The 25,933-nt window shown below is 49.7% G+C and overlaps 1 protein-coding gene across 10 annotated transcripts in view; it reads left to right on the plus strand.

The window, feature by feature from the left end:
- Positions 1-25,933, plus strand: part of AGAP1 (ArfGAP with GTPase domain, ankyrin repeat and PH domain 1) — a 562,171-nt gene that overhangs the window by 402,458 nt on the left and 133,780 nt on the right. For 8 of the 10 annotated variants that reach the window (XM_055586531.1, XM_055586526.1, XM_055586528.1 and 5 more), the window contains exon 12: positions 2,265-2,423. The exons of the other annotated variants lie outside the window; for them this stretch is intronic. In XM_055586531.1, the coding sequence (XP_055442506.1) occupies positions 2,265-2,423 (159 nt within the window). The remainder of the gene's footprint in view (positions 1-2,264; positions 2,424-25,933) is intronic. 10 annotated transcript variants of the gene reach the window in all.

The raw sequence follows: 25,933 nt of genomic DNA on the forward strand, positions 1-25,933 counted from the left end.
GGTTTCTTTACAGAGGGAGAGAGGTGTGGGCGGAGGGAAGCCAGGAGGTAGTGCAGGTGGCAGGGCTGGCAGAGTAGCACCAGGACCACCCCGGACCCGAAGGGAAAAGAGGTGACCCCCAGTGAGCCTCCAGCACAGGGACTCCCGGGGCGCCCGCTCAGGGAGGGAGCCCAGACATGCGCACCCCACCTCACGCTCCGGTATTCCCACCTGGTCCAGCCAAACAGGGAGCCAGAGGTACCTGATCTGATGGATGCCGCCCAGTGGGTATCCTCGAGAGGGCAGAAGGTGTGGACAGAAGGTGGTGGGAGATGCAGGCGTCAGCCCAGGGGAGACCCTGCTGAGCTGCCCGAGGGGAGCACCCGCTCAGCTCCAGGCTGTGCTTGTCCTGCTGTAACCCTGCCCTGTTGTGCAGGCATCTGGCCAGAGTGCACCCAAGAACCGCTCCCTAAGTGATGGCAGGTGGAGAAGACCCCGAGGAGCGTGTGCGGTGGCCTTTCGCGGTGCCTCGCTGAGCCTCCGCGCCCCGGTCCTTGTGAGATGCTGCACACCTGGCCCCCTGCTGCCCCGAGGGGCTGCCTTGAGGACGGGGCTGGAACGGGTGCCAGCGCTGGTTTTGACGCTGTCATTCAGGATGTGAGACTGCACATTCCTGGGGCGCGAGCAAATCCTAGAATCAGAACATCTGAGCCAGGAGGGAGACAGGGAGCTGGCTGGCTGCAGATCCCCGAAACCTAGCCGAGGAGCCAGGGCGGGTGCACTTCTCAGGAGCATCTCTGATCTCAGTCTCCTTGCTGCTGAAGAGCTTCCACTGTAGTTTTTATTTCTCTTGCGATGTTCGAGATGCACCCAGGTTCCACAGCGGCATATAGTCGGCATTGTTTTTAAGGTAGAAACGTATTTTGAAGAGCAGGATCTTCCTGCTTCGTGCGATGACAGTGAGGGCCTTGTTTGTGGCTGGGCCCTGGTTTCCGCCTCTTCACTGCCCACCAGGACTGCCAAAGTCCTTCTGAAAAATGTGTGTTCCCTCGAGCTCTACCCTCCAGACCTTTGGAACCAAAATTTGAATTTTTTTTGCAGCTGCTATTTTAAAAAAAGCTCCATGGGTAATTCTGGTAATTGGCCAGATTTAGGAACTACTAGTATGCTCTATGTATTTAAAATCCTGCACTATGAAAACCTTCTATGAAAACAATTTAGAACTTAACTGATTCTAAACTTAAAAAAAAAAAATGGGAGGAATGTTTAAAAATAAAAAGAAACCGTTTAATACCTTCAAAGATCTCCTTACAGATGCAACGAACTCGCTAGCAGCAAGGTGTGATTGGCTGAGCTTCAGAGAAAGGCGCTTAATTATATTTTTGAGTTTGAAATCCTGGTGACCAGATAATAATTCACTCTGATGTTGAGCAACTGATTCAAATCATTATGTATACAATGGAACCGTTTTTCCACCGCACTGCATGCTGTGAAGTTGCCAAGGTTATTTTCCCTCTGTGTAGTCTCTTTTGAAGGCGAAGAGTAAACTTATCTGGATTAAGAGCCTGACTCTGCCACCCGTGTCGCGTCTAGGAACTTTGATTTGCGTTGATCCTAAAGTATAGCTGGCCCACGAGAATAGCTCTCTGGCACCAAACAGTGCAATCCGATTGGCGATAGTTTCGCTTGCACCGATTCGTTGACGCAGCAGGACTCCTCCAGGACCCGCCTTGTCTCGCTGGCCTGCTGGGAATATCGTTGTTGTTTAGTCGCTCAGCCGTGTCCAGCTCCTTGCGACCCCTTGGACTGTAGCCCGCCAGGCTCGTCTGTCCGTGGAATTCTCCAGGCAAGAATACTGGAGTGGGTTCCTTCCCCGGGGATCTTCCCGACCCAGGCATCGATCCGAGGCTCATTCGTTGGCCGGTTGATTCTTGACCCTTGCGCCACCAGAGAGGCCCCGCCGGGAGTAGTTTTTTTCCCCCTAGAAGTGGGTCTCCTGTCTTCACCGCTGCTGCGTCTAGAGATGGTGGTGCGCGTCCTTGTCTTGGCTCGCGGGGGTTGCAGCCACCTGAAGCCTTGGGTTCCTTTGTTGAGCACCAGGCTTGCTTCACCCTGTCTTCCTCTGGAACGTTGTTTCACGTGTTACCTCTCCTTTTCGTGAATCCGGACGCCAGGTGCGCGCGGCGTCAGGGCCACGGTGCGCAGGCGCGTAGCCCCCAGACTAACTCGTGCCGGCTTCGGGTGTGCAGTGCGCGCTGGTGTTCACCTGACTTGTTTATTCCTAGGGAGTGTCACTAGTGCGCCTGGGTCTCAGATGGCGAGCGGCGTCAGCCTGGGCTCCTTCAACAGCCGAGCGGACGGCATGCAGCAGCGGTCCTACTCCGTCTCCAGTGCCGACCAGTGGAGCGAGGCTACGGTCATTGCAAACTCAGCCATCAGCAGTGGTAAGAGAGAGGCACGGCCCCGCGGACCTGGGCCGCCCCGCGGTCCTCGGTTGTAAACCAGAGGCTGGAGGCGACGCTCTGCTCGGAGCGCGGCCGCCCTGCCGACGGCATCACGCCGTCCACCTGTGGAGCAGTTGCGTCCTCCATCGGCCACCTCACCCACATCACCTCGTGTCCCGCTCCGGTGCAAGGACGCGGCGGAGGTTCGCCCCCCTTGACAGATTGGGAAACTGAGGCTTTGGGAGAGGTTGTGCCCCGGCTCACACGGCCCTCCACAACATGACCTTCGTGTTCCATCATTAGTGTGCGCTGTTGGTGGTTAGGCTTCACTTTTTTGGCATCAAATCAAACCACATAATTCTTCCTCCTTATCTGTTGTCCCAGGTTCCTAGTATATCCTCTTAAGTTTGGGAGAGTCTTCCCTCTTGCTTTTTTTTTTTTCAAGTGTGGACATCTTGGGAAACAAATGTGCTCCCGGGAAACCATCTTGACATATGTGTGAGCGCATGAATTATGCAGCATCAAGGCCCCGCTTACCGCAACATGCTTTGCCTGTGGCATTTTTGTCTATGGCCTGTTCACCGGTATTTAAAGGAATTCCCACTGTACTGTGCCATCTATCAGACAGGATTTTAGAGTAATTTTAGCATAATTTGTTCTAATTAAAAGATTCAGCATCAGGTCTTCCCTGTAGACCCAGCAGCTGCTGCCGCAGGACGTGTACTTTGGGTAAACAGCATCCTTGTCTCCAGTCACCCCACGCTCCTCCAAGCGGCCGCCAAGCAGAGGCCTTAAGGAGAGGTGTTGCCAGGCCCAGGAGGAGAAGCAGGGTCTGGGAAGGCAGCGCCAAAGGGTGCTAAGGCCTCGCAGGCCTGGGGTGTACACGCGGCCTCACCCGGAGCCCAGCACCCCACTCCCTCCTCCTTCCTCAGACAAAACGAGATGCTTCCATGGAGAGCAAACCTCTGCCTCCAGCCTCTTCAGGGGCTGGGCGTTTAACCTCTTGTCTGGTATCATGATAGCACCTCCAGAAATTCAGGGGTTGAAGTCGTTATACATTAGGCACCTGCAGTTTATTCCCTTGTAGTGTGACACGTGTGTGTTCACAGTCTTCGGGGCCCCAGAAGGCTCGGTGTCTCAGCAGACTGGGCTGTGTTTCAAGCAGACCCCCTCCCCGCTCCCCCTGCCGACCCGAAGGCCTTGGCAGGTGACCTCCGTGTTCTTATCTTCAAATGGGTGTGCTCTTCCCGCCCTTGTATGGTCCCTAGGTGTGCAGGGCACCGTCCGCCTGTGGCTTCTGCCCCTGAGTATGTGCTCTTGTTGCCACGGTCACTTTTTTTTTTTGGAGGGGCAAGTAGTCCACATACCCGTTGTTTTAATCGCCAAGTTGTAGGCAAGAATGCTGGAGTGGGTTGCCCTTTCGTTCTCCATCACATACTTAATTGCATTGGCCAGTTCTCTGCAGTGTATACATTTTTCAGTTCAGTTCAGTTCAGTCGATCAGTCGTATCCGACTCTTTGCGCCCCCATGAATCGTAGCACGCCAGGCCTCCCTGTCCATCACCAACTCCCGGAGTTCACTCAAACTCACGTCCATCAAGTCAGTGATGCCATCCAGCCATCTCATCCTCTGTCGTCCCCTTCTCCTCCTGCCCCCAATCCCTCCCAGCATCAGAGTCTTTTCCAATGAGTCAGCTCTTCGCATGAGGTGGCCAAAGTACTGGAGTTTCAGCTTCAGCATCAGTACTTCCAAAGAACAGCCAGGGCTGATCTCCTTTAGAATGGACTGGTCAAATCTCCTTGCAGTCCAAGGGACTCTCAAGAGTCTTCTCCAACACCACAGTTCAAAAGCATCAATTCTTCAGCGGTCAGCTTTCTTCACAGTCCAACTCTCACATCCATACATGACCACTGGGAAAACCATAGCCTTGACTAGACAGACCTTTAGCATTAGTCTTTGTTCTAGCAGGTTTGTGCAGTCGCCCTCTTTCTGAGAAGGCACGCTCGTATTTGAGGGTAGGAGGAGCTGACCTGGGCCTCCTCGGCCCGGTGCACACGCCGCCCTGGCCCTGCCTTGCCCAGCAGCTGCCCCCAGCCAGAGCTGTCCTCGTCTGATGAGAACTCTTGAGCCCCCAGCGCAGCCTGATTTGGGCAGCCTTTGGGCTTGGTTCTTTATGTGCCGTAAGAGTTATGTTTGGGGAGTATAACTATGTAATAATATAGAAGAACAAGTTTCACCCCAAGTGTTGGCCTCCCACACGCTCAGAATATTTTTTCAGGAAAAGCACTGGAAGCAGCATATGAACCTAAAATCCATTCTTTACAAATATTCCGTTTGCACAGACACTCGCTAGGGGGCTTCCCTGGAGCTCCAGTGCTTAAGACTCTGCCTTTCCAATGCAGGAGGCGCGGGTTCAATCTCTGGTCAGGGAACTAAGATCCCACATACTGCAAAGTGCAGCCCACCGCCCCCCCCCCACCCAAAAAAAAAAACAAAAACAAAAAAACGCCTTACTAGCTAACTCGCCCTCTACCCAGTAGCTCTTTGCCTCTGGTCACGGGTGTGAGCCAAAGCACCCCCACACTTTGTCTCATCAGAGACTCCCCGATTTCCAGACACTTGATTTGGGTGGAAGCCTCTTCCCATGGAAGGTGATTGCCTTGGTCTGTACAGTTCGGTGCAGTTCAGTTCAGTCGCTCAGTCATGTCTTGACTCTTCGAGAACCCATGGACCACAGCACTCCAGGCCTCCCTGTCCATCACCAACTCCCAGAGTCTACTCAAACTCATCTCCATTGAGTTGGTGATGCCATCCAACCATCTCGTCGTCTGTACAGGCATCTTTATAAAGTACCTGTAAACTGAGGTCACCCCCAGATGAATGCTGTTCTGAAATGTACCAAGCGATTCTCACACACTAACACCCGGGTGCCCATTGTTCTTTCATGTAGCGTGTTTGTGAAACACCAGCTAGGCCTCCTGCTGCCCCAGAGCACGAAGCCTGGACACAGGAGGTGAGAAGCAGTGTGAGCCTGCAGTGGGGTATGTGGAGAAAGCCCGGGCTGAAACTGCACAGTTGGTTTAAGGATGAGAGAGTTAATCACAGAAAACTTCCCAAAGAGAATCAAACTTGAGCAGCGTTTCAGGAGCCAGATGGATTCCTTGTGTGTGCAAAACCACAGAAGGAGGTTCTAAACATGAAGGCTGTTTGGACCAAGACTCGGAGAGGAGGAAAGGGGAGCTTGGAACAGCTGAGGGGCCACACGGAAGTGCAAACTTGAGCATCGTTTCAAGAACCAGGTGTTAGTTGGAATGCAGTTTGCAAAATGAAGACAGGCAGGAAGAGCAGAGATGAATGATCAGTTCAGTCACTCAGTCATGTCCGACTCTTTGCGAACCTATGAACCGCAGCACGCCAGGCCTCCCTGTTCATCACCAAATCCCGGAGCTTGCTCGTAGTCATGTCCATTGAGTCAGTGATGCCATCCAACCATCTCATCCCCTGTCATCCCCTTCTCCTCCCGCTTTCAGTCTTTCCCAGCATCAGGGTCTTTTCCAGTGAGTCAATTCTTCACATCAGGTGGCCAAAGTACTGGAGTTTCAGCTTTAGCATCAGTCCTTCCAATGAATACCCAGGACTGATCTCATTCAGAATGGACTGGTTGGATCTCCTTGCAGTCCAAGGGACTCTCAAGAGTCTTCTCCAACACTACAGTTCAAAAGCATCAATTCTTCGGCGCTCAGCTTTCTTTACAGTCCAACTCTCACATCCATACATGACCACTGGAAAAAGCATAACCTTGACTAGACGGACCTTTGTTGGCAAAGTAATGTCTCTTCTTTTTAATATGCTATCTAGGTTGGTCATAACTTTCCTTCCAAGGAGTAAGCGTCTTTTAATTTCATGGCTACAGTCACCATCTGCAGTGATTTTGGAGCCCAGAAAAATAAAGTCAGCCACTGTTTCCACTGTTTCCCCATCTATTTCCCATGAAGTGATGGGACCAGATGCCATGATCTTAGTTTTCTGAATGTTGAGCTTTAAGCCAACTTTTTCACTCTCCACTTTCACTTTCATCAAGAGGCTTTTTAGTTCTTCTTCACTTTCTGCCATAAGGGTGGTGTCATCTGCATATCTGAGGTTATTGATATTTCTCCTGGCAATCTTGATTCCAGCTTGTGCTTCTTCCAGCCCAGTGTTTCTCATGATGTACTCTGCGTATAAGTTAAATAAGCAGGGTGACAATATACAGCCTTGACGTACTCCTTTTCCTATTTGGAACCAGTCTGTTGTTCCATGTCCAGTTCTAACTGTTGCTTCCTGACCTGCGTACAGGTTTCTCAAGAGGCAGGTCAGGTGGTCTGGTATTCCCATCTCTTTCAGAATTTTCCACAGTTTATTGTGATCCACACAGTCAAAGGCTTTGGCGTGGTCAGTAAAGCAGAAAATAGATGTTTTTCTGGAACTCTCTTGCTTTTTCGTTTGGATGTCAGAGTCATAGAAAAGCTTACCCAGTAGGAGCCACAGGAATGGGGGCAGGTCCCGACAGCAGCTTTTGAATCCGAGTGCCCGTGTGTTGGTGAATATGCCTTCTTATTATCCCACGTTTTTATTGCACATAATAATACATAATGTGGGGGTTCCATTTTCCTCTACCCCATCGTCCACTCTAAATTAAGACTTTGGCTCCAGAGAACTTTGTCAAGTCTTCCCCTCTGGATGCACAGGTACCCTGGGGGCTTCTGCCTTTCAAACAGCTGTGAGCAAACTGCTAATTAGCTAGATGACGTTGTGGTGTGCAAAACCACAAACAGGAGGTCCTGGTTAAATTAAGCGAGGGGTGGGGGGCGCGGGAGGAAGAAGAATCCATTCTGTGAGCTGGAATGCCCCACTGCTTTGTGACTTACTGTGGTAAGGTTTCACATTTAAGTACCTGAGGTTTAAAATTAAATGTCTAATATAATTTGGCGTTGCTAACGTGAGACCCGCAGCTGCCCCGAGAGGAAATGCAGACAGCTTGGCTCAGGCTTTCAAATTGCTGTCTCCCGGCTCGCAGTCAGCGTGGAGGGTTGGGACCCACTCCCACTCAGCGCCGCATGCAGCTCCGAGTAATTTTTTAAATGCAGAAACATATTCATCTTGAGCTTCGGCGTTGAGAAAGGCTGCTCCGGTAGTACATGAAAAATTAATTTTTTTACATTTTTCCTCACTCTCCTAAGTGTTTGACAGAAGTAATTTTTGCAGCAAGAGAGAATAAAAAGTGGCGGCTGTAAATTCCTGTCCCAGAACCTGTTGTGCAGATTCTTTATGGACCCAGAATTGATCTACATGTCAGACCCTGTTGTGGTTTAAACTGTTTATCACCGTAATGGCAGGAGTGAGCCCGTGAACACCAACTTATAATCCCGGGTGAAAGAAATTGGTGCTCACAGTCAATGAAGGGGCAGCTCGGCTTTATTGATAGATTCAGAACAATTATCTCTGCAACAACTATTGGCTGAGGAGTCTCTGGGATCTCGTTGGAAGCCTGGGATTTTTTTTTTTTTTTTTTTGATTAATCATTTTTCTCTATAGGTCATTTTCTCCAGAAGTGTTAGCCAAGTGTTAGCGTGACTGTGGGTAGCCGGGGACCCTCCGGGGGTCATCTGTAGTATACTTGGTGGTCTTACCTTGCTCCGAGGCAAAATGTATTTAGAGGTGCGTCCCACCTGTGCTGACGGCCCGAGCCAATGCCATGAGCCCCAGGCACTCCTGCGAGTGTCCTGCGTGTCTCGTCGGCAAGCCTGCAGGCCTGCCAGCATCTCCTGCCAGTGCCAGCTGCGCTGCCTGTCAGCGTGGCAGCCAAAGTCCCTGTCCCTTCTCCTCCCGGCTGTCAGCTTGTCGACAGCTCCACCCCATCCCCGACTGCTTCACTCCAGCAGTTAATCTTCTGCCGCCCTGGCCGGCCCCATATCGCCGGCAGTATCGCAGTGCTTCAGCTGCCGCTTGAACATTTCACTTCAGCCTGCCTGCACCAGGCCACTGTCCGACCTCGTCAGCCCCAAGTACAAAAGCCATACCCGTCTTTCACGCTTCCACGTGGAAGGTGTGTGTGTGTGCACCTGCTCCCTCCACACCGTGTAACCACACATCTTCCCACCCGAATCTGTGGTTATCAGACAACCAGTCCTGAATCTGAAGCAAAAATTGACGTATTTGCAAACTTTCAAATATTTTTTTTTCATCATGGACATTTTTTTACAGGACTTTAGGCTCCCCAGGTGGCACAGTTTATAAAGAACCTGCCTGCTGATGCAGGAGACACTAGAGATGTGGATTTGATGCCTGGGTTGGGAAGATACCCTGGGGGAGGAAATGGCAACCCACTCCAGTATTCTTGCCTGGGGAATCCCATGGACAGAGGAGCCTGGTGGGCTACAGTCCATGGAGTCGTGGAATGAGATATGACTTAGCAGCTGAGCAAGGGCACAATAGTTGATTTACAGTGCTGTGTTAGTTTTGGGTCTTTAGCAGGATTATACATATATATATCTATTCTTGTCCGGATTCCTTTCCCTTATAGGTTATTACAAGTTAGCGACTGTAGTTCCCTGGGCTATACAGTGGTTCCTTTTTGTTTATTTTGTATGTAGTGTGTATCTGTTAATCCCAAATCCCCATGTTATACCCTCCCTGTCCCCTGTATTAACCCTAAGTTTATTTCCTTCCTTGTGAGCCTTTCTCTATTTTGTAAATTAGTTCATTTGTATCTTTTTTTTTTCTCCAGATTTCGCATGTAAATGATGTCCTATAATATTTGTCTTTATCTGGCTTATTTTGCTTAGCTTGATAATCTCCAGATCCATCCATGTTGCTGCAAATGGTATTATTGCATTCTTTCTATGGCTGAGTAGTATTCCATATACATACCGCGTCTCTGACCATTCATCGGTCAGTGGACGTCAGGTTGCTTCTATCTCTTGGCTATTGTGAATAGTGCTGCTATGAACACTGTAGTGCATTTATCTTTTCAAATTAGAGTTTTCTCCAGATATATTCTCCTAGGAGTGGGATTGCAGAATGATATGTTAGCTGTATTTTTAATTTTTAAGGAACCTCCATAGTTGCTCAGTCGTGTCCAGCTCTTTGCGACCCCATGGACTATACAGTCCGTGGAATTCTCCAAGCCAGAATACTGGAGTGGGTAGCCTTTCCCTTCTCCAGGGGATCTTCCCAGCCCAGGAATCAAACGCGGGGTATTCTGCAGTGCAGGTGGATTCTTTACCAACGGGGCCATCAGGGCAGACCCATCCTTCATGGTGGCTCCACCAAAGCACACGCCCCAGCAGCGTAGGAGCTTCCCTTACTTCAGCACCTCTCCAGCGTTCATCATGTGTAGACTGTTTGATGGCCGTTCTGACCTGTGTGAAGGGATACGTCATTGCAGGTTTGACTTGTGCTTCTCTAGCATCAGCAATGCTGAGTGTCTCTCGTGTGTCTGTTGGCCATTCTGCCTGGAGTCTGAGTTTCTACAGCTGCCTCTCTGTGTCGGGTACCTGCCATGTAATGCCTATTTCCTGAGAGCCATTATCCCTGTTTGATAAGTAGGTTCAAAAAGGCTGAGAAACTTAAGACAGCACTCGTTTAATAGCCAGAATTCAAACCCAGGGCTTTCCTATTCCAAAGCTTATGGTTTTCCCCTCTGCTATTTGCTTAAAGGATAAGTAAACTCTTGTTATTGAAATAACATATCATAAAAATTGTTTATCTTTTCATCGGGCTTGCTTTCTAAGGGAAGGTATGCAGACGTTTTCCCTCTCTCACTGATCCTGAACTTTGCCTTTCTCATCATTTCTCCCAAATCTTGGCTGGCATTCAGAAGCCATCCCCTGGGGGTTGTCATCAACCCTCAGCTCTGCTCAGTATTAAAGGGCCCGCAGGCTCTCATCTCGGAGTTGGGCAGTCCCAGGCTCAGCCGCCGCGGTTTAGTCCCCCCACCAGGCTGGTCGGCCTAATTAAAGGAATGACCCCAGTTTCCTTCTACACGGGAACCCGCTTCCCTTTCTCTGCGTGGGACCGAGGAGAAAGCAGAAGCTTCCTAGGGTATCTGGCCACAGGGGGGAAAGGTGTTTTTTTTTCCTCCCAATCAGAACATTGTTACTTTGTACTTCGCCTGCTCAGTCCTTTCCTAACAGCTATTTCTAGCAGCAGGTGCTGGCCCCGGGGAAATGCTGCCCCCAGTATCAGACACAGAGCAGAAGACTCCGAACCCGCAGGCCAGCAATTCTCGAGTTGCCTGGCAAATGTCTGGAAACCATTTTAAACAGAAGAATGCCGAGAAGAATGCTCTTGCAGTCGCCATGGTGCCTGGTCCCAATCTTTGGGGCCCTCTGGCCCTCGGTGTCTTCATCTAGACCGGGGATTCTCAACCAAGGGTGATTTTTGTGTGTCCTTCCCCTGGGGATATTTGGCAGCGTCTGGAGACAGTTTAGGTTGTCGCAGCTGACAGGGTTGGAGGGGTCTGCCACTGGAATCTAGGGGGGTAGAAGGCAGAGAAGCTGGTGAACATAGGGCAGCTCCCCCAAGACAGAGAACCATCCTGTTCAAAGTCAGGAGCACCACAGGCAGAAAACCCTGAGAGACGTGGGCTCCCTGGGCCCTCCTAGCCACCAGCTCATCCTTCCCAAAGGCAAGGGAGGCTGTTTCATTTCTTGAGAGAATGACTGCAGCCAAACTATGGCGGTGCCTTGTACACAGCAGCACTTTCAACTCCGCTTCCCAGACGGCCCCTCGAGACAGAAGGCAGGGCCCGTGGCTGGCCCATGGTGGTCCTGCCGCCACTGCCAGTGATGCCATCACATGGTGTCCCTCCAGCACCCACTGCCTGCCAGGCACGAGGACCCCGGGATGGGCGGGGCAGAGGGCTAGTGCCATCCCCACTTTGGTGGGAAAACAGAAGTAGCAGAAGGCTGGATCCATCTCAGGCTGTGTCTTAACCTCCACCCACTGTGCCTTTCTGTGAACCACCCACCCCCGAGAACACTGCCGGAAGGAGACTCCGGGTGGCCCAGGCTGTCTGCGGGCCTGTGTTGAGGACACATGGGAGGCACACGTTGGCAGGCGTCATCTTAGTGTCCTCCGTACTCAGAGGCCACGAAGCGGGTCAGGCTCAAAATTGAAGCTGAGAGAAAGAGGTTCTACATTCACACTCAGCAAACCAGCTGTGCACATGTTGAATGGGAGCCTGACGTCGACAGGCAGACCCGGCAGAGCCTGTGCTTCCCTGGTGGCTCAGCGGCAGAGAATCTGCCTGCAATGCAGGAGACGCGGGTTCAGTCCCTGGGTCAGAAGGATCCCCTGGAGAAGAGAATGGCAACCCACTCCAGTCTTCTTGCCTGGAGAATGCCATGGGTAGAGGAGCGTGGCAGGCTACAGTCCATGGGGTCGCAAAGAGTCGGACACGACTGAGCGATTAGCACTTTCACTTTCGCTCTTCCCTAAGAGATGAGAGGCCTCTTCATGGGGCCGTGTTTCCAGAAGGTCACTGGCAAATGAGAAGTGTCCACAGCAGTGGATAGGGGTATTTCGAGAAGGCTCTGGAACCCCCATCAGAGAAAGAGGGATGGAGGGATTGGGAGGCAGGGGGGCCTCTGGGGCCAGGGGAGGTGTCCGTGGTCCTGCTCTGGAGGCTGCTTTTCCAAAGCACTGCCTCTGGGGCCAGGGAGCGGGGCTGATTTGAGCCTCGGGGTCCCCAGGCAGCTTCTCAGGTGCAGCTGGGGTTAAGACCCACTCCTCTGGAGCTGGAGGGTGGGGGAGTGAACAGCACATGCAAACAGCTGTCGAAGTAACAAGCAGGAACCGTACATCCAGAGGACCAAGCTCAGAACAGCAGGTCAAGAGTGCAGGAAAGATTTATGACAATTTTTTTTTTTTAAAGTTTGTATTGGAGTAGAGTTGATGTACGAAGTTGTGTTGGTTTCAGGCGTGCAGCAGAGTGAGTTATGCGTGTAGACATACCCACTCATCTTTAGATTCTTTTCCCGTAGAGGCCACTACACAGTATTGAAAAGACACACATTACTATTTGTAAACTAGGGAACCAATAAGGACCTACTGTGCAGCACCGGAGTTGTGACGGTTTTGACACAGTTCAGTTCAGCCGCTCAGTCGTGTCCGACTCTCTGCGACCCTGTGAACCGCAGCACGCCAGGCCTGCCTGTCCATCACCAACTCCCGGAGTTCACCCAGACTCATGTCTATCGAATCAGTGATGCCATCCAGCCATCTCATCCTCTGTCGTCCCCTTCTCCTCCTGCCCCCAATCCCTCCCAGCATCAGGGTCTTTTCTAATGAGTCAACCCTTCGCATGAGGTGGCCAAAGTATTGGAGTTTCAGCGTCAGCATCAGTCCTTCCAATGAACACCCAGGGCTGATCTCCTTTAGGATGGACTGGTTGGCTCTCCTTGCAGTCCAAGGGACTCTCAAGAGTCTTCTCCAACACCACACTTCAAAAGCATCAGTTCTTCAGCGCTCAGCTTTCTTCACAGTCCAACTCTCACATCCATACATGACCACAGGAAAAACCATAGCCTTGACTAGATGAACTTTTGTTGACAAAGTAATGTCTCTGCTTTTCCATATGCTATCTAGGTTGGTCATAACTTTCCTTCCAAGGAGTAAGTGTCTTCTAATTTTATGGCTGCAGTCCCCATCTGCAGTGATTTTGGAGCCCAAAAAAATAAAGTCTGACACTGTTTCCCCATCTATCTGCCACGAAGTGATGGGACCGGATGCCATGATCTTAGTTTTCTGAATGTTGAGCTTTAAGCCAACTTTTTCACTCTCCTCTTTCACTTTCATCAAGAGGCTTTTTAGTTCTTCTTCACTTTCTGCCATTCTTTTTGACACAGAGAGTAGTGTAAATGTGATACGGTGTAATTTTTTTGGCGTACTGTTTCAAACATCGTGCCCTCAAATCTTTCACTTGTGCCCTCCCCTGCTGACCCTCTTTAAGCTTCAGCAACCCCACACCCCCCTGTAGCTAGAACCACAGCCTTCACGGAGGATGGGGTGTCCCTTGTAAAGCGTGTCCCCCCCTCACCTTTGGACCCATCACCTGTCACTCCCAAAGGACTCTGCCCTTGCAGTTACCCAATCTGCTTCCTGTACCATCAGATCCTCCTGGGTGTTGGGTCCTTCCATTCAGCAAGCAGGCCCACTTGGGCGTCTCCCATCCTGGCTCCATGGCCCTCTGACCTTTCTACTCCTTCTCAGCGCTCCTCCTCACACCCTCCCAGAACCCCTGTCTATATTCGTTGTCTCTGGTTACTCACCGAGTGCTTTCTATCTGGCCCATCCCAGTCTTGCCCTCTCCCCGCACGGCTGGACCCTGCTGTCTTCCGGTGTCCAGGCCACCCGCCCTGTCCACCCCAGGCGCTCCACGGCTCCCTTTGCCATCTGCTTCTCGGGGGAGCCCACTGCCGGCTCCATCATGCTGGACACTCTCTCCTGTCTTGGCTCCTCTGACGTTGCCTTCTCTGGGTTCTGCTGCTATGCCCAGAGGTCTGTGTCATCAACCTGCAGGGTCAACATTGGTGATGTTGCTCAGGACTCAGCCTCTCTCAGCCCACGCCCTGCTCCAGTGGGCCAGCCAGCTCTCTGAACAGGGAAGACGACCAAGGCCACAGCCAGCCTGACGCCACCTCCTCCACTGCACACACGTGACCAGTGGCCTTCTTGCACAGCTGTTGACCAGTCCACTCAGGCTCGTTAAATTCATAGCAGAACCAGGTGTCCTTCTAGAAACCTGTGTTCGCACCAACCTCCCCACCGTCTCATCTTCCCAGTAGCTCAAGTCGCAGACACAGGGCCACTCACGCACGAGTCCTCCCTTAGACTGACTCTGAAGGACCAGTTCCTGTGGTGAGTTCTATGGACTTGACTTCCTGGAGAGCATGCCAGCCACTCACCCGCTGATCTCCCTTCCTTGTGTCCACCACTCGCCCTGCAGCCCTGCCTCATCTCCTGCCTTTTTTCCTTGTTTCCCTAAAGTCTTCCAAATTCATCTGTAAAAGAAAATAAACATGAGCCCCCGTTGCCTCTGCCTGCACGCGGCACCCCGTGTCTTCCCGCTGCACGTGGAGTGTCTTCCTGATGTGTTGTTTCTGGCTGACCAGGACGGCTGGTCTGGGCCCTGACGTCTCTCTGTCAGGTCTCCCGTCCCCACCTGGCTCCCTCTCCATGGCTCAGATGTGCTCTGCTCGAATCTGGGCAAGTCACCGTGGCCACTCAGGATGCAGTGTCCACGTGGCCAGATGGCCCAGCCACCTTCCCCCGGATGTCCTTTCTCCTGAGCTTGACTGTGGCCTGGCTGTCACTGCACCATTCCTCTCTGTCTCCTGCCTGTTGGGGCAGGTCCCTGCCCCTTCCCATCCCGTGACCGTGTCCAGAGTCATCCCATCTGGCTTTCTTGTTTGTCTCCTCCCCGAGCCTCTTCTCTCGCCAGACCCCTGAAACCACAGTCTGCACGTCGTCACAGCATCTCCCTCACTCACTAAATGCGCTGACCTCACTCCTGAGTCCCCTTGGATCATCACTAGGTCATCCCCAAAGAGGGGCGGACCCCGTGGTGACAGGGGTGGTGGGATGGGCTTGCAAAGTGAGCTCCCGGGCCTTTCTGCCAATTTCCTGTGATAAAAATTCTGAGTTTTTAAGATTTAAAACAAAACGCGTTGCCTGCTGCTCTAGAAACTGTTTCCTAGCAAAGCCAATGCCCCTTACATGGAACAGAGAGGGTGGGGGGAATGTTTCAGTTTCTGGCCTAAAACATTCCCGGTGGACCATGCGAGCATCTTGGGCAGGTTTTTTAATGTATTTGTCTGGCTCCATCAGGTCGTAGTTGCAGCAGGCAGGATCTCCGTTATGTCATGCAGTACTTTTCATTTCGGCGTGCGGACTCTGGTTGTTTTCATGGGCTTCAGTCATTGCAGTGCATGGGCTTAGTTGCTCCACAGCCTGTGGGATCTTAGTTCCCCAACCAGGGATTGAACTTGCATCCCTGCATTGCAAGGTGGATTCTTAACCACTGGACCACCAGGGAAGTCCCTCGTGCAAATTTTTAAATCAGTTGACGGTCAGAGATTAAAACTGAGTTTCCTTCCTTCAGTGATCTCAAGCCATTTCAGAATCATAAGTAAGATCAGTGCTCAAGTTAGTAGGGATAATCTAGATTAGGTTGTGAAAATGCATTTCATGGCATTTAGTTAGTTTTATATTTAACCTCAGTTATTCCACAAATATTTATTGACCACTTATGGTGTGTCAGCCACTGCCCTGATCCTGGCAGTGGAGCCAGGGATTAAGAAGGAATTCCCGGGTCTCTGGAAGAGAAAAGAAAAAAAGATAATCAGTAAACAGACTGAAATGTACTTGGTCAAGTGGTGAGAAGTAAAGCGAGGTTAGTAAGGGGTAGCTGTGATATACATGTTTGTGTTCAGAAATGGGGTTCTGAGTGAATATGTGAATTTCTGAGCCTTCTTCCGACTGGGACTGTAAAAGCGGTTTATCCGTTCGTTCATTCATTCAGCAAACACATCGTGCTCTTCACCATGCGTGGCGGTTCCCCACGGTGTGTTTGGAAATGGCCCTGGAGAAGACAGATGTGTTACTTGGCCTGAAATGCTGGTAGGAGGGCATGTGGCCTACCGGGTGGAGGGAAGGGTGTGTGTCCCAGCTGGGAAAGGCATGGTGTGTGGGGAGCTTTGTGGGGTGAATGATGAAGGGACTTAGCTGGAGGGGAGACCCCCAGGTAGGAAGGACGATTAGAAAAAGCATCCCCAAAAGGTCTGGGCTTGAACCTGGGCAGTCAAGTGATCTCAGATTCTCAGGGAGGAGTAACTGCCTTTACAAGCTAACTCCTGAGTCCGCGTGGGTGATCATCAGTGTAGAAAGACGAGGGGGAGGTGGGTTAGAGGGGAGTCAGGGAGTCCAGGCCCATCGACCCCTTATTCTCCTGGAAGTCTAGAAGTTTCACAGACAGCTTTACAGTTTTAGTTTTACTAAATTTTACAGTTAGTTTCTTGTTTGTTTGGTCCCAGCAGTTTTAGTTGCAAACTTTCAATTTTAGGCTAATTTTAAAAAAGAGAGAAAGAGAAAACATCACTTACCCACCCCTCCAACATCCAGTGAGATATAGGTAGAGTAGTGTGAAAAGATTCATCAAATATATATGTGCCCTTTCTCCAAGAAATGAAATAAAACTTTCAGTGAGGTTTTTGCAACATTAAAACATCTGATTTCATAACATTGTGTATTTTTAAGTGATATAGGACATTTTCTCATGGCATTATACCACTCAGGGGACAGAAAAATACTCATTCTGTATTCTTTTACTTTGCTCAGGTTCTCAACCCTAGAAATCAAGTTGCTTAAGGAACTTTAATTATACTGTCTCCCTGGCAACCTTTTCACTGCTTAGAATAAAATTTGATCAGATCCTTTTCCAGCCCTCCCTTGCTTTCTGTTGTAGAATTTACAAATACATGCTTCGAGGGCTTAAAATTTTTGTAAATACCAATAGAAAGAAAGGACTGAGAGTGGTAGAGAGAAGTGATTGTAAAAATACAAGTAGTTGTAAGATGGTTAAAAGGAGATAGGTAGGTAAGTGGAGAAGGAAATGGCAACCCACTCCAGTGTTCTTGCCTAGAGAATCCCGTGGACAGAGGAGCCTGGTGGGCTGCTGTCCATGGGGTCGCACAGAGTCAGACACGACTTAAGTGACTTAGCATTCATGCATGCATTGGAGGAGGAAATGGCAACCCACTCTAGTGTTCTTGCCTGGAGAATCCCAGAGACGGAGGAACCTGGTGGGCTGCTGTCCATGGGGTCGCACAGAGTCAGACACGACTTAAGCGACTTAGCATTCATGCATGCATTGGAGGAGGAAAGGGCAACCCACTCCAGTATTCTTGCCTGGAGAATCCCAGGGACAGAGGAGCCTGGGGGGCTGCCGTCGATGGGGTCGCACAGAGTCGGACATGACTGAAGCGACTCAGCAGCAGCAACAGCAGGTAGGTAAGTAGATAGACAGATGATAGATGGCAATAGAGAGATAAATTGGGAGTGGGCGAGGGGGATGGATGGACCGAGGGGCAGATGAGATTAGGTAGGTAGGTAAGATGGTTGATAGATTGTTAAGCAGAGACAGGTTGGGGTGGCTGGCTGGCTAAATGAGATAGGTAGGTAGGTAGGTGGGTAGGTAGAGTGCTAGGTGATAGATTGATAGACAGCTGATAGATTGTCGAGAGAGAGCTGTGTGCAGATCAGGCTTATCCTCGAGCTCTCTGTGTGTTTACTTCTTTAGTATTTGTACATTACGTTGGTTTTGCATTCTTGAACTTCTTTCAATGAATATATCTTCCCTTACATCTTTGCTTTACTCTCTGACAGATAAGGTTATTAACAGAAAGTGATATTAATATTAATTACACAAGGATACTAAAAATTTTATATCACAAGGAAACAGATGGTTATTTTAAATGGCTTAAAATTTTGCTCTTTTATAGGAAGAAACATTTTAAACATATTTAGTTATAAATGCTATTTTAATTGCTACATTATTTCTGCAGTGGGATTTTTAAAATCTTATTACATTAGCAGGGGAATGTTTCCCTATGTATTTCAGAGTCTCTTAAAATGTGTTCTTATTTACCAGAAAATTATTATAATTACATTTAAAATACAGTATCCAAGAGCTCGATCTTATTGATAAATGCATTATACAACTCCCACACCTGATCTTTCCCTGACCACAGTTCAGGATTTCAGCTCCAACAGGAAATACTCTCTCTGTAGCATTTAGCCACGATTGCAACCGAGCCAGTTACCTTTTTACATGGGCTCTCTGTTTTTCATGGTGTTTATAAATATGCAGTCCTTATCCGGTCTCTGAAGTTATAACTGAGGGAAGCATTGCTCCTTTAGAAATGCTTCGATGTATCATATAATTACAAGACAGAAAAATATACTGCAAAATTTTCAACTTAATTTCACAAGATCCAGAAACTCAGCTTGCAGCCAGCTGTTGGCTTCTTGGCTCCTTTCATCTCAAGCTTTGCAACAATACAGAAGGTGAAATAACCATCTCCACTGCCCACAACAGCCATCAGAAATCTCCTGTCTGAGTGCTCTTTTCCTTCGACATCAAAATGTCCCGGGAAGCCGGTGTCCGGGAGCACCACCCTGCCGCCTCCAGGAGAGACGCCTTCATGGTGGGGGTGCAGAGGGACATTGAAGGCCGGGGGCGCGTCAGCCGCCGTCAATCAGAAGGCGGCACAGAGCCAGCAAGACACGGGGGTCGGGCCCCCAGATGAGATTTGTGAGCCGGCAGCGTGCGTCCGGGCCACCCATTCTGGAAAAATTATCATCCTGTGATACCATCTAAAGCAGTCAAGGTTGGGGCTGTTGCCTGAACCAGCCCCAGGTTTTTATACACGTCTGTCTTCCAGGGCGCTGGCAAAACTATAAACCAGAGTGTTAGCCATCAAATCACATGAATACAAATTTCCGGACAGTTAATTTTTTTTTTAAGAAATTATTTGTCCTTTCAAACAATACTCACTTTTTCCCCATAGTGTTCATTGTGCTGTTTTTCATTTTTAAAATTATTTGATTTCTAGAAGCCTTAATAATAGAAATGCTGTTGTGAAAGTGCCACCAGTGGACATGACGTCTGTGTATCATGTGGCTGGAACACAGAGTCACATGGGCGTCAGCCACGCATGTTGCAGCCGGCTCTGGGAGGTCTGCCTTCTTCCTTCTAGCAAGTGGGTTGACTCGCCTATCCTTTCATTAATTTTTGTGATAGTAACTTTCTATTTTCCCTAATTATAAAGCCTTACATTTTAGAAAAATTTAAAATGCAGAGAAGCTTTTTGCTGTAAAAACAAACAAAAAACTCCTGCAGTAAACTTTTAGTCTGGGGGAGGTGTACCCTTCCAGTGCCTGTGGTCCTGCTTGTTTCTGAAAGTTGGATTACGGCATGACTGGCTTTAATCACAGATGTGTTAAGTTTCTGTACTCTCTGTGACTAGCAATAGAGGCGTGGTTAAGTAAGTTACAGTGCAGCCCTTACTGGGCTGCCACATCGCCCTGTTAATGCTGCTTTCTGTGTAATGGCCGGGGAACATGTTACAGACGCTGTAGGTGCCCTCACGCTGTGAACTGACGTCAGCATGACTCGTGTGGTCCCACCGCTCCCGGGCCTTCTCCCGTGCTAAGCTGGGGAACCGCTTCGCACACCCATGTGACCTCCCCACCCCTGTGCCCCATCAGATACCGCCTTGTCCAGGAGGCCCTCAGCTCCCTTCTCTGCTCTTTTCCCTCCATACCACGTCCCACCTTCCAACCTTTGTGACTCACCCGTTGATTTTATTATCTGTCGTCTTCCCCACTAGAACTGAAACATCTAAGGGGGAGGACTGGATGGCTCAGGTGGTAAAGAATCCACCTGCCAACGCGGGAGACTCAGGTTTGATCCCTGGTCTGGGACGATCTCCTGGAGAAGGAAATGGCAACCCACTCCAGTATTCTTGCCTGGGAGATCCCATGGACGGAGGAGCCTGGCGGGGCCTAGGGTCGCAGAGTTGGACACAACTTAGTGGCTGAAGCTACAACAACACGGAAGGGTGAGGATTCCGTCTGGTCCGCCTCTCTGTCTCAAGGCCCAGGACGGGCTGGTCTCCATCAGGGTCGGCCCAGGAGCCTCCCCGCAGCTTCCATAAGGTACCAGAGTCATCGCCCTGTGCAGTCCTGCATTTGGTGCTTTAGACACACTGCCCACTGAATCTGTTACAGCTCTGAGTCTCAGAGAGTCTGAATAACTGGCCAGGGTCACACAGCTGGCAGGACCTTGTGTGTGCAGATGAGCTAGGGGGGTGTGCGCCTGAGTAGAAAGCGTGTGGGGTGGGGGAGTCATCCAAGATCCAACTGTTTCCCCTTGTTCTCACTTCAGCATTCAGAAATGAGTACCTACTACCTATGTAAAATGTTTTACATAAAGTTATCCCAAATATTTTACATAAAATACTTTATAAATATTTTATGTAAAATATCCCCAATATCCTGAATATTCATTGGAAGGACTGATGCTGAAGCTGAAGCTCCAATACTTTGGCCACCTGATGCAAAGAGCCAACTCACTGGGAAAAGACCCTGATGCTGGGAAAGATGGAGGGCAGGAGGAGAAGGGCATGACAGAGGATGGGATGGCATCACTGACTCGGTGGACATGAGCTTGAGCAAGCTCTGGGAGACGGTGAGGGACAGAGAAGCCCGGCGTGCTGCGGTCCGTGGAGTCGCAAAGAGTCGGACACAACTGAGCAATTGAACTGAACCGGAAAGAAGAAAGTGAAGTTGCTCAGTCATAGCTGACTCTTTGCAACCCCATGGACTGTAGCCCGCCAGGGTCCTCCATCCATGGGATTTTCCAGGCAAGAGTACTGGAGTGGGTTGCCATTTCCTTCTCCAGGGGATCTTCCCCACCCAGGGATCTCCCACATTGCAGGCAGACTCTTTACCATCTGAGAACTGAACTGATCCCAAATATGAATTCTGTAGTTAGGAAAAACACAAGTGAAGAGGTGAACATTTGAGAATTTCCACTTGCACTTCATTAGGAGCTGTGTTCAGCTTGCAACCTGAAGGGGTCAGGAAAGTGTGGTCCTTGACTGGTGTTGGTAGAGCCAGGAGGAGCAGAGCAAGGCGGTGGTGGGTGGGGGTGGGGATTTGAAGCTTTGGGGCGGGAGTAGGGGGTGGTCAGTAGGGAAGCTGGGACCTGGTGGGCAAACAGAGACCAGAGTCAGGACACTACTGGGCTCCCTGCCCGCATCCTGCCTGTTGCCACACAGAGGAGAACGTGACCGAGACAGCAGGAGACCTGATTCAGCTCAGAGCAACCGGGTCAAGTCATGGGGAAGCCACAGAGCCTGTCCCGTCTCCTGGAGAGCAGACATCACCCCAGTAGGGACTGGAATTACTCACATTAAGTGTCCACAATAGGATGAACCATAGCTTAAGAGTCTCATGGCTTTGAGCAAATTGCAATGTTCAGTAGTCAGAGCACATTCTCATCGGCCAGAACCCAGAACAAGGCTCTGGATCCTGGTCTTGCCCGCCCCTTCTCCTTGCCCACACGAGCACGGCTTGAGCAAACAGGCTTCCTCCAGAGACTCTCCCGACGTGGAGTCAGATACAGTTAGATACTTAGAGATACCATTTTGTTAGATTTTTATCACGTATTAAAGTTGTATTCGTGGGAATTCCCTGCAAGTCCAGTGGTTAGCACTCTGCACTTCCATTGTAAGGGGCACGGATTCAATCCCCCGTCCAGAACTAAGGTCCTGCCAGCCTCGCAGCACGGCCAAAAAAAAAATACGTTAAATTTGTAAGAATAGTGGCTGTAGGGCCTCATGAGAGAGTGGCATTAAGATGTGCTTTTCCCAAGAGCTAGAAAATACTGTGCAATTCCAAATTATCCCTCAGCTCAGCCTGTTTCTCTGCACTTTGTCTCCATATCATCGTTTTGATCTTTTTCTTCACAATCGAACAGATCTGGTTAAATTCCTGAGTAGCCAAGGTGGGGTAGATTCGCCATTTTGAGTGCCTACTGAATCCCATTCTTGTGCCCATTTTGCATATTAAGTTTGTAAGTCCGCAGCTCTCTTCACAAATATCAGTATCTTCTCTTTTTTTCCATTTCCCACTCACCCTCATGAAATAAGGGCATTTGAGTTGCCCCAGCTACAGAAGCACCCAGGCAGACAAGGAAGCCCAGCCGTGCTTTGCTGCCCCCCTACCCCCGGGATGCTTTTAGAACTCAGTCACCTGTAGTCCCAAAGGTCAGTCTCTGAAAAGGACAGAAGAGGCACCTTCACCTGGGAAAAAGTGTCCTGAGATCTAGCATGAGGAAATGAACTTGAATTTCACGGAAGAAGGAAGAAAACACATACCCTGATTTCTTCCTTTTCTGAGCCAGAGCTGGGGAACCAGAGAGAGCACTAAAAATAGCAGCTGCTCCCAAGAGCCCGTGGCTGCCTGGAAATGGAGGGTCTGAGACTGTGGAAGCGGGGTGACTGTGGGCGTCTAACCTGGGTTTTAGCCCCCGAGGACCTAGAGGAACCTGGGGTGGGAAACCTTTCGAGAAACCCTAAAAGTGCTCCCACCTTGGGACCCAGAGTCTCCTCTGCCCCCCAAAAGTGACAGAACCCCAGTGATGAGCAGGAGACAGCTGGCCGGTCCCAGCCGCCCCTGTGCTGTAGGACAGGAGTCCCCAGTGGTCCAGGGACTGTTAGGAACCGCATTGCACAGTAAGAGGTGAGCGCCCGGGGAGTGGGTGAAGCTTCACCTGTGTCTCCCCCATCGCTGGCATTACCGCTGGAGCTCCACCCCCTGTCAGATCAGCAGTGGCATCAGATTCATGTCGGGGCATGAACCCTAACCTTCAAGTCAAGGCCACATATCCTGAGATGGCCACAAAAGAGGAAAAACGGGCACAATAGTTGTAATGCACTTGGATCATCCAAAAACCACCCCCTCGCCGCCCCCATCTGTGGAAACTGTCTTCCATGAAACCGAGCTCTGCTGCCAGAAGTGCTGGGGACTGCTGCTTGGACATCACAGGGAGTGTGGGCAGGGACAGTTGGCGAGAGTGTATTTAAGAGAGCACCATGAATGGCCAGAAGCTTCTGCAGGGAGGAGGGGCGGGGAGAAGAGGGGAAGACTCGTCTTCCTGAGGCCTGGGGGCTGGCAGAGGCTAGGAGGTCACATCCTGCCTGGGGAGGCTGTGGGGACTTGCTTCTTTTAACCTCACCCCCGGGGATCTGAGGCGGCGTGGGGAGAATGGGAATGAGCGATCCCCGGGTGAATAGCAGGCAGCAGATTCTACTTCCCGGCCGGGGCACCGCATCCTTCACTGACCCTCCGTCAGCCACACGGGGCTGGGCTCCTGCTCAAGGAAAAAGAGAAAAATGTCAGTTATTATGTTTGGGAACACAATCTTATCTTTCATTTTATTTTACAGCAATTTCCCCAAAGATCCGCCATAGTATCTGATGGAACCATATTGACAAAATTTTAGCCGTGATAAAGAAAATGCTTTGAACTCCCCGCAAATCCAAGTCAAGATCTCCAAACACTTTCTTCTTTATTGTGTCCTATTGCATTTTATTTTACTTTTGCCAGGACAAAGCCCAAATTCCAAGGCCGTGCTGAAAGTAAAACGATAAAACTAGAGTGGTATGATGGGAGTCAGTTCTTTTTTTTTTTTTTTTTTTTTTCTTTTTTTTTAAAGAATTTTCTGGTCTGAAGGCTAAATTATTAACTGCCTTTTTGTCAGAAGTAATTTAATATTAGTTTTTAAACACCACCATTAATTTTAGATGTTACACTCCGATTTCTCATTTTTGTGGAAAAAGACAAAATAAGAGCCGCTCATTTGGCCGATATTATTAAACTACTGAAGAAGGCTGTACTTTAAGCAGCACTTCAGAAATGAAATGGCCTTTGGTCTGCGGTTTCGAATGGAGATATTCTTCATGGTGTCTTCATCCACGGGCTTACTGGGAGAGGCAGCTATCCTAAATATAATCTTTGACAGATTTTCAGGCGAGGTAAAATTATGTGTCACGTTACAAACCTTATATGTCCCTGACGTGCTTTTCGATTTGAGATCGACATGAAATGGTCATGAGATTCAGTAGCATAGAACACAGAAATTTAGGGCAGGTTTTCAGACGGGCTTTTCAGCCTTCATGAAACCTCTAACTTGCCCAAAGCTTAATAGTCATAATTATTAGATCTCCTTTTAGCTTTGTTCTTTTTGTCATTTTCAGAAGTGATGGCAGAATGAGATTAAGGTTGTGGCGACCATACGTTACTAATTATGCTGCAAAACAGACATAGCCTGGGATTGTTCCAGAAAAGCAGGGTGATTGTCACCCTGATCAAGCTGGCTCATCTGAGCACCCCTTTGTTGTTGATCAGTCACTCAGTCGTGTCTGACCCTTTGCAACCCCATGGACCACAGCACGCCAGGCTTCCCTGTCCATCACCGACTCCCAGAACTTGCTCAAACTCATGTCCATTGAGTTGGTGATGCCATCCAGCTGTCTCATCCTCTGTTGTCCCCTTCTCCTCCTGCCTTCAATCTTTCCAGCATCAGGGTCTTTTCCACTGAGTCAGCTCTTCGCATCAGGTGGCCCAAGTACTGGAGCTTCAGCTTCAGCATCCGTCCTTCTAGTGAACACTCGGGGCTGATTTCCTCTAGGATGAACTGGTTGGTACCCTTTGGGGCTGCCTTTGTTCCCCTGGGCACAGTCCGTGGGAGTTACTCATTTTATTCCAGCCCAGAGTCGGTGGTATGCTTGTGTCCTTAAGTGGCAGAATCGTGGGCTTCAGACACATTGTACCATGCCAGCCTGCCCGTCTCCATGTGTGCTGGGCAGTTTTTGCATCATTGGAACGTAGGGCTTGCCAAATGTAGAAAGCTACAAGGCTGCTTCCAAAGAAGAAATCTTCACTACCAGATCTGGGTAGAGACAGAACAGCCCACTCTGATCTACTCATTGGCTCTAGTTTGGGGAAGTTTCTGTTATTCTGCGTGCTAAGTGCTAAGTCACTTCAGTCATGCCTGACTCTTTGCAACCCTATGGATGGTAGCCCACCAGGCTCCTCTCTCCATGGGATTCTCCAGGCAAGAATACTGAAATGAGTTGCCATGCCCTCCTCCAGGGGATCTTCCCAACCCAGGGATCAAACCCGAGTCTCTTACATCTCCTGCACTGGCAGGAAGTTTCTTAATGACCAGCGCCACCTGGGAAGCCCTCTGTTATCCTACCTAATACGTATTAATATTTGTGACCTGGTCAATATTATTAGCCTCATCTTCTTATTAATACAGCACCAGACTGATTCCCAAATTCCAAGTGCAGATGACCTGAATGTCTCAAGTTCTTTATTCAAATGAATGCAGTGCCAGCCCTCACCTGCCTCTGGTTAGAGACATGAGTGAGTTGGTAGCATCTAGTGTTCAGGCAGAGGAAGTCAGAGGTTAACCCCAGCCTTGGAATCTACATAAAATATGTATCACAGTCATTAGTCATTAGCAGCAGGTTAGCAAAATTCTAAAACAGCGGGAAAGAGAAATATTCTCTTTTCAGTGGCAGTTACAGAAGTCATCTCACACTTTTCAAGAGAAATTCGTAAGACGAATCCTCACATTTAAATACAGAGTTGATCCATATTTTTATCAAAAATGTTTATTTGTTGAAAGGGTATACAGGTGTGAAACAGGTGCCCACAGCAGCTCATGATGCAGTTTTAAATAAATGTATTCTGAGTGCCTCTTGCCTCCGCAAGGCCAGTATCAAATTACATTTGAATTGGTCTGTTTGGTTTTGCACTAATTGTATCTGTTTTTTTAAGCACATGGGCTTCCCGGGTGGCGCTAGTGGTAAAGAGCCCACCTGCCAATTTG

Source organism: Bubalus kerabau, chromosome 6 (genome assembly GCF_029407905.1).
Source record: "Bubalus kerabau isolate K-KA32 ecotype Philippines breed swamp buffalo chromosome 6, PCC_UOA_SB_1v2, whole genome shotgun sequence".
Lineage (NCBI taxonomy): Eukaryota > Metazoa > Chordata > Mammalia > Artiodactyla > Bovidae > Bubalus > Bubalus kerabau.